This window comes from Trachypithecus francoisi, unplaced genomic scaffold (genome assembly GCF_009764315.1).
Source record: "Trachypithecus francoisi isolate TF-2019V2 unplaced genomic scaffold, Tfra_2.0 Lachesis_group15, whole genome shotgun sequence".
In the NCBI taxonomy this organism is placed as follows: Eukaryota; Metazoa; Chordata; class Mammalia; order Primates; family Cercopithecidae; genus Trachypithecus; species Trachypithecus francoisi.
In genome coordinates this window covers 32,402,199-32,411,126 of record NW_022681460.1, presented here as the reverse complement: position 1 = coordinate 32,411,126, position 8,928 = coordinate 32,402,199, and the positions used below count along the sequence as shown (strand labels likewise).

Below are 8,928 nucleotides of genomic sequence, written 5' to 3'. Positions count from 1 at the left end.
AGATGAAGGAACTTCAGCTTGATCCTGTGCTTTGGGAGAGATGGTGGGGAGCGTGGTCAGAGAAAGTTTGAAGCTTCTTCCATTTAGCACATCTAAGCACTATATTTTGGGATACTGGTTTCTGAATCCCCCAACAAACTCAGAGCATGCAATTGGCCTCTTACTGCAATATCCTAAAGTGTAAGCAGCCAGGCAAGGATGACTTAGTTTTTGAGGATCAAACCATACATACAATTAAATAGGAATAAAAGGAACCTGTAGGACATAAATACAGCAGAAGAAAAAATGTTTAAAGCCCCTCTAATTAATAGCCTCACTGTGTTAGAAATATAGTACATACATGAAACAAAAACAAGATACAATAAAAAGAAAATTTAAAAACTTGCTGGGATCACAGGCTGAGCCACCATACCCAGCCGAGAATCTGACCAGCAGAGCCTAGCCCAAATTATCAAATTGTGAGCAAATAAAGTGGTTCCTCTCTATATCTCTTTTGTCTTCTTCAAGGTTATCACTGGTCTCTTCTTACCAGTTTAATATCTGATACGTCCTCTGTCTGAGGACAATATATTAAATGGATTTTTGGAGCAGGGAGATGGAATAGGAGCTTGCTCCATCCACTCCACGCATAGACCTGGTATTGCAGTACCTCCAGGATCCTTGCTCTGTTGCCCAGGCTGGAGTGCAGTGGCATGATCTCGGCTCACTGCAACCTCTGCCTCCCGAGTTCAAGCAATTCTACTGCCTCAGCCTCCTGAGCAGCTGGGATTAGAGGCACCTGCCACCATGCCTGGCTAATTTTTTGGTATTTTTAGTAGAGACAAGGTTTTACCATGTTGGCCAGGCTGGTCTCAAACTCCTGACCTCAAGTGATCTGCTCACCTCAGCCTCCCAAAGTGCTAGGACTACAGGCATGAGCCACTGCACCTGGCTAATTATTTATTTTTTGTAGAGATATGGTCTTGCCTTGTTGCCCAGGCTGGTCTTGAACTGATGGGCTCAAGCGATCCTCCTGCCTTGGCCCCCCAAAGTGTTGGGGTTACAGGTCTGAGTCAGCACACTTGGACTTTTTATTTTTGAGACAGGGTGTGGCTCTGTCACCCAGACTGGAGTGCAGTGACATGATCATAGCTCACTGCAGACTCGAACTCCTGGGCTCAAGCAATCCTTCTGCCTCAGACTCCCAAGCAGTCGAGACCACAGGCATGTGCCACCACACCTGGCTAACCCCTGCACTTTTTTTTAGAGATGAGGTGTATGTTACCCAGGCTGATCTCGAATTTCTGGCCTCAAGCAATCCTCCCTCCTCATCCTCCCAAAGTGCAGGGGCTACAGGTGTGAGCCACTGCACCAGCCCCACATTACAAAGCTTTTAAAGTTAGGCCCAGAAGGTCCAAGGTTGTAGTACAACATGATCATGGTTGTGAATAGCCACTGCAGTCCAGCCTGAACAACACAGCAAGACCTGCTTCTCTTAAAACAAAACAAAACGAAACAACAACAACAAAAAAAATCTCTTGGCTGGGTGTGGTGGCTCATGCCTGTAATCCCAGCACTTTGGGAGGCCAAGGCAGGCGGATCACCCGAGGTCAGGAGTTCAAGAACAGCCTGGCTAAACGGTGAAACCCCATCTCCACTAAAAACACAAAAATTAGCCAGGTGTGGTGGCACATGCCTGCAGTCCCAGCTACTTGGGAGGCTGAGGCAGGAGAATCGCTTGAACCCGGGAAGCAGAGGTTGCAATGGGCCAAGAATGCACCAGGTGACAGAGCTAGACTCTGTCTCAAAAAAAAGACAGCCTTCAGAAAACAACGTTACTCAAAATGCCTTGTGTTTAAATTTTAAAACTTTATTGGCTGACAGAAAACTGCCATACTTTCTTTCCACTACCGTCCTGCGATTCCTGAAATAAATTTGCAAAAAGAAGTATAGACCAAGAAGGGTTCCTTAGGTGCTCAACAGAATTTAAAGAAGTGGGAAAGATAAATTTACAATTAGAAAATAAAACTTTTCTCTCAGTTAAAAAAATTTTGTTTCTTTGTACATATGTAGAAAACTGCTATTTATAATGTCTTTGGAAGGATACTCCATTTTGTAATTGTGGTCTTCCAGATTCTTCTGGGTTACAGATGATGAGATGTATTCCATGGTACTAGCATTTCCGATAAATCCATGTTGTCTGGAAGATACTTCCTTTCAGCTTTCTGACATAAAGAATTAGTAGAGGGGCAAGAATTCTTTCCCTGTTAGTTTCCACAATGCAGCCATTTAACACCATCTCATCCAAAATGATGTGTACTTTATCCAAATTAAACATTTTGTCTAATTCACTCACTCGGCTGAAATACTCATCTAAAACATCCACAGAGTTATGAATGAATTCATAAATAGCCATCTCTGTCTCAGTGTCATCAACTCCAACCACAATGAAGAGAGCTGCATACTGCCGATGTATCAGCTTAAAATCCTTATATTCAATGAAAGAGCATTGTTCATTGGATCGAGAGAGACATCTCTTTACGACTTCTGTTTCCAGAAGTGTATGCTTATTAATATCCACATGTTCATAGTACTTAGAAAATCGAGTCTGCCCTTGTTTATTCACTATGAGGAAAAATTTTATCATTTTTCGTTCCTGGCCAGTATTTTTCCAAATGTAGTTCAAAAGTTATGACAAGGGATGGCTGTAACTGGAACTTGTGCTGCTCGGAGTGTGATGGTCCTCTCAACGACTTTTCCAGGAGTCCCCCTCCCTCTTTCCTGCAGTAGCTTGCTCCCCAACCTTCACTAGCTACGCAGTGCGGGCCTCCTCAGGGCAGCTGTTTTGGTTTTTAGTATGGCGTCTGCCATGCCCGGCTAATTTTTTTAAAAAATTTATTTGTATTAGTGGAATCTCCTTGTGTTGCTCAGGCTGGTCTCAAACAACTGGACTCAAGTGATGCTCCCACGTTGGCCTCCCAAAGTGCTGACGTTACAGGTGTGAGCCACCACTACAGTCTTTCTAAGGGAAAAACAGGTCACCCACAAAGCATCAGAATTGGAATAGTATCTGCAGTCTCAGTTTGAAGCTAGAGGACAATGAACAATGACTTCAAAATTTCAAGGATAAATTAATTCCAACTTAGAAGTCTGTTTCCTATCAAACTGGCAATCAGACATAAGAGTAGAATAAAAATCTTCCAAACACCTAACACCTCAATAAATTTGTTCCCGATGCAGTCTTTTCCAGGAAGCTACAGGAAGAAGCGTTTCACTGAAGAGTGTAAACCAAGAAAGAACAAGACATGGGATCTAGGACGCATGAGAGCTCACTCAGGAGAAGAGTGAGAGGAATTTCCGGGGGGGAGGGTAAGAGGCAGTCTCCATATGACATCTGTACAAGAGGGCCAGAGGGAGACTAGCCCAGCCTGCAGCAGGAGGACAGATGAGTCCTGGGGCAAGGGGAAGGTTTCAAAGAAGAAGATGAAATTGCTGGAATTCTCCGTATGTTTGGAGAACTTAAGAAGAGATGTACACTTCCGGCAGAGACCTTGGGGTTGAATAAATGCTGGGTAAATAAAAAATGAGGTTAAAGAAAAGAGTGTAGGAGAGCCAGAGATCACCTCTATTCCCGCTGTTGGTCTTACGTGGGTTCTTCAGTTTGTTCTAGAACCCAAATCGACACCATGCAGATTAACAAGAGAAAAGCATACAAATTCATTATTTTTTTTTTGTTTTGAGACAGTCTCCCTCTACCACGCAGGCTGGAGTACAGTGGTAATATCTCAGCTCACTGCAACCTCCACCTCCCAGGTTCAAGTGATTCTCCCACCTCAGCCTCCCAAGTAGCTGGGATTACATATATGTGCCAACACACTTGGCTAATTTTATTTTAGGAGAGATGAGGTTTCACCATATTGGCCAGGCTGGTCTCGAACTCCTGACGTCAAGTGACCCGCCTGCCTTGGCCTCTCAAAGTGCTGAGATTACAGGCATGAGCCACCGCACCGGGCCCAAATTAGTTAGTATTACACATACATGGGGAGCTTCACAAGAGCGTCAAGTCCAAAAAATGGCCAAAGCAAGACACTTTTATACTTTTGGGACAAAGAATGATAAATCTGAGAAGAAAGCACAGGACAAAGGGGACCTGAGTAGGAGCAATACATTTCGAGGGGTGTCATTAGGAGACATATGGAAGATAAGGGTGATTTCCATAAGTGTATCTGTCAGGTAATTGCAATCCCACTCTGAGGTAATGGCTCTTTTCTGAGCCTGGTGTGGGAGAGTGCCCCTCCCAGAGGAAAGTTGATGGCTTGCTGCACGTGGCAGAAGATGGTCAGCTCACCCTTTCCGAAACTACATCTCCAATGTTTTCAACTCAAAATAATCAAAATACCAATTTGGTATATTTTGGGAAGGCATATCATTCACTTCTTCAAGCAAGTGTAAGGCACTTATTAATTGCAAAAAAAGAGAAAAAGTACAAGACGTTGTCTCTATAGCACAATTCATTATACATGTAAACATAAATATCAATAGAACCCAAACTTATGACATAACTGTATTAGGAGGATGGGGAAGGAGAATGTATGTATATATTTAAATGTCTTTAGATGACATTCTGGGTAATAATAGAGCTAAAAACCTCATCTTCATAGTAGAAGTAATCAGTTTATATCTAAAACCAAGATATAAAAATTATAGCACTATACGGGCCAGGCACAGTGGTTCACACCTGTAATCCCAGCACTTTGGGAGGCTGAGTTGGTCAGATTACCTGAGGTCAGGAGTTCCAGACCAGAAACTCCATAGCTGGCCAACATGGTGAAACCCCATCTCTACTAAAAATACAAAAAAATTAACCAGAAGTGGTAGTTCACGTTTGTAATCCCAGAACTTTGGGAGGCCGAGGCGGGTGGATCACTTGAGGTCAGGAGTTTGAGACCAGCCTAGCCAACATGGTGAAACCCTGTTTCTATTAAAATACAAAATTAGCCGGGCATGGTGGTGCACGCCTGTAATCCCAGCTACTCAAGAGGCTGAGGCAGGAGAATCGCTTGAACCTGGGAGGCAAAGGTTGCATTGAGCTGAGATTGTGCCATGCCATTGCACTCCAACCTGGGCAACAGAGCGAGACTCTGTCTTAAAATATATATGTGTGTGTGTGTGTGTGTATAAAATATGCATTTTATTTTAAAATATGAAGGTATACACTGAAGGAAGAAGAAGGATTGAAAGGTTGTCTGGGGGAGGAAGGAGCAGACAGGAAGCAAGGGTGGTTAGAGGGAGTCCAGGAGACCTCTGGGATTGTTTTAGACCTGGTAGTACTTACTTTACTTCAAACAACAACATGAATTTTTTTTTTTTCCTTTTTAAGACAGGGTCTCACTCCGTCACTCAGGCTGGAGTGCAGTGGCACAATCACAGCTTACTGCAGCCTCAACTTCCTGGGTCCAAGTGATCCTCCTACCTCAGCCTCCTAACCCAGTCTCAAGATGAAAATAAAAATAAAAAATATATAAAATGAACAAACAACTGTATGTGATGCCAAAGTGAGCATGTCTATTTAAGTCCTTAAACGTCCTTAAATTTAAGTCCTTAAATGTCTATTCCCCAAATTCATATGTTGAAATTCTAATCCACAAGGTGGTGATATTAGGAGGAAGGGTCTTTGGGAGGTAATTAGGTTATGAGGACAGAACCCTCATGAATGGGTTAGTGCCTGTATAAGAGAGAACCTAGAGAGATCCCTTGCCCCCTTCCACTGTGTGAGTTACAATGAAAAGATGATCGTCTATGGGGGAGTGAGGCCTCACCAGACAATGAATCTACCAGTGCCTTGATCTTGGACTTCCAGCCTCCAGAACTGTAAGAAATACATTTCTGTTATTTATAAGCCACAGTCTATGGTATTTTGTTATGGCAGCCCAAATAGACTAAGGCAAATCCTTTGCCCATTTTTTAATCATATTGTCTTTTTTTTTTTTTTTTTTTTTTTTGAGACGGAGTCTCGCTCTGCTGCCCAGGCTGGAGTGCAGTGGCCGGGTCTCAGCTCACTGCAAGCTCCGCCTCCTGGGTTTACGCCATTCTCCTGCCTCAGCCTCCCAAGCAGCTGGGACTACAGGCGCCCGCCATGTCGCCCGGCTAGTTTTTTTTGTATTTTTTAGTAGAGACGGGGTTTCACCATGTTAGCCAGGATGGTCTCGATCTCCTGACCTCGTGATCCGCCCGTCTCGGCCTCCCAAAGTGCTGGGATTACAGGCTTGAGCCACCGCGCCCGGCCATATTGTCTTTTTGTCATTGAGTTATAAGTGTTCTTTATATAGTTTATATAGTAGACCCTCATCCGGCATATGTGACTGACTTTTCTGGCTGCAGGAACAAAATCTCTTGCCATTTTTTGGTCAGGATATTCTCAAAAAAACAAGGTTTTGGTTTGAGCACATTTACCACAGGTTAAAATCCATATTTTAAATGAACATAAGAATATCCCATACTTCTTTTTGATACAGTAGTTTCTGCTACAGAGGTGCTATTAGTATTTATCATCGTCCCACTGCATTCCAGCCTAGGTGACAGAAGGAGATTCTGTTTCTTGAAAAAGAAAATTAAAAATCACAAACACTGGTTCGTAAGTTGACCAGCTTATTTTTCCAAAAAATTAGGTTTTGGAGGCTTACTGCTGTCTCATGCTCGGCTGTTCACTGGTTCCAATGGTCAGGCATAATTTATCTCTCAAAATTCACTCAGCCTTATTACTTTGATACAACAGCAACACCATTGCCACCAGGTTCTCAAAAGTGCCAAATTTTCTATTTGCTCAGTGCATACGGTTTCTTTCTTTTCCAGATTTTCATATGTGAAAAAGCAAGATTCTGCTTACTTTACAATCTTTGAGTGGTACTGGTATTTTAGAAGATGGATCACATGAATCCCTTGGCTTCTCATACTCCCTGGTCACTGACCAATGTATATGCACCCTATTTTGCCACTCTGGGAGTCTTTAGAACCCACTTATTTTCCAGACAAAGAAAGTGAAATAATTTCGAATTAAGGGTAGTGGCCGGGCATGGTGGCTCATGCCTGTAATTCCAGCACTTTGGGAGACCGAGGCAGGTGGATCACCTGAGGTCAGTAGTTTGAGACCAGCCTGGCCAACATGGTGATAACCCATCTCTACTAAAAATACAAAAGTAAGCCAGGTGTGATGGCACATGCCTGTAATCCCAGCTACTCAGGAGGCTGAGACAGGAGAATCACTTGAACCCAGGAGGCAGAGGTTGCAGTGAGCTGAGATCGTGCCACTACACTCTAGCCTGGGCAACAGAGTGAGACTCTGTCTCAAGAAAAAAAAGAGAGAGAGAGAGAAAGAAAGGGAGGGAGGAAGGAAGGAAGGAAGGAAGGAAGGAAGGAAGGAAGGAAGGAAGGATAGAACCCAGCACTCAGGGACTGAGCACTGTGGCTCATGTCTATAATCCCAGCACTTTGGGAGGCCGAGGTGGGAGTTTGAGACCAGGCTGGCCAACATGGTGAAATCCCGTCTCTACTAAAAATATAAAAATTAGCTGGGGGTGGTGGCGTGTGCCTCTAGTCCCAGCTACTCAGGAGGCTGAAGCATGAGAATCACTTGAACCCAGGAGGCAGAGGCTGCAGTAAGCCAAGATCACACTACTACACTCCAGCCTAGGTAACAGAGTGAGATTCTGTCAAAAACAAACAAACAAACAAAACACACACACCACACAGAATGGGAGAAATTATTTGCTAATCATATATCTGATAAGGGACTTGTATCTAGAATATGTAAAGAACTCTTACAACTTAATAGTAAAAAGACAAACCAATTTTAAAAAAGGCAAAGGATTTGAATGAACATTTCTCCAAGGAAGATATATAAATAGCTGATAAGCACATGAAGAGATGTTCAACATGGTTACTGTAGTTATTAGGGAAACGCAAATCAAAAGCTGAAATGAGGTACCACTTCACATCCACTAGTCCGGTTACAATTTAAAAAGATAGAAAATAATAGGTGCTGGTGAAGATATGGCAAAATTGGAATCCTTATACATTGTTGGTGGGATTGTAAAATGATGCAATTGTTTTGGAAATAGTTTGTCAATTCCTGAAAATGTTGAACAGAGTTATTTATGACTCAGCAATTCTACTCCTTGGCATATAGCCATGATCATTGTAAACATATGAGCACACACAAACGTGTACACAAATGTTTATATCAGCATGATTCATAATAGCCAAAAAGTGGAAACAACCCAAATGTCCATCAACTAATGAAAGGATTAACAAGATGAGATATATCCATAACATGAAATGTTATTTGGCCATTACAAGGAATGAAATACTGATACATGCAGCAACATGGATGAATTATGGGAACATTGTGCTCAGTGAAAGAAGCCAGACACAAAAGGCCAACTTTGCATGGATTCCATTTATATGAAGTGTCCAGAAAGGAGAAAAACCATAGAAACATAAAGTAAATTAGTGGCTTCCAAGGGCTGGGGGAAGGGAGACAATGGGGAGTGACTGCAAATAAGTATGGCGTTTCCTTTGGATTGAAAAAAAGGTTCTAAAACAAGATAGTGGTGATGATTACACGATTCTATGAATATACCAGAATCCACTGAATTGTAAAGTTTAAAAGGGTGAATTTTATGTTACGTGAAATGTATCAGCTGGGCGTGGTGGCTCACGCCTGTAATTCCAGCACTTTGGAAGGCCGAGGCAGGTGGATCACCTGAGGTCAGGAGTTCAAGATCAGCTTGGCCAACATGGTGAAACCTCATCTCTACTAAAAACACAAAAAAATTAGCCAGGCATGGTGGCAAGCACCTGTAATCCCAGCTACTAGGCAGGCTGAGGCAGGATAATTGCTTGAACCTGGGAGGAGGAGGTTGCAGTGAGCCAAGGTAGTGCCACTGCTCT

At 42.9% G+C, this 8,928-nt stretch overlaps 1 protein-coding gene and 1 non-coding gene across 2 annotated transcripts; one reads left to right on the top strand and one right to left on the bottom strand.

The window, feature by feature from the left end:
• Window positions 1-486: 486 nt before the first annotated feature.
• LOC117098210 lies at window positions 487-671 on the top strand. The gene has a single exon (XR_004443257.1). It is a non-coding gene; the product is annotated as a U2 spliceosomal RNA (small nuclear RNA).
• Window positions 672-2,152: 1,481 nt separating this feature from the next.
• On the bottom strand, window positions 2,153-2,811 carry LOC117097364 (AP-4 complex subunit sigma-1-like). Its single transcript, XM_033235233.1, has one exon. It carries the CDS (start codon window positions 2,624-2,626, stop codon window positions 2,153-2,155), a length of 474 nt encoding a protein of 157 aa, XP_033091124.1. The 5' UTR covers window positions 2,627-2,811.
• Window positions 2,812-8,928: the final 6,117 nt, after the last annotated feature.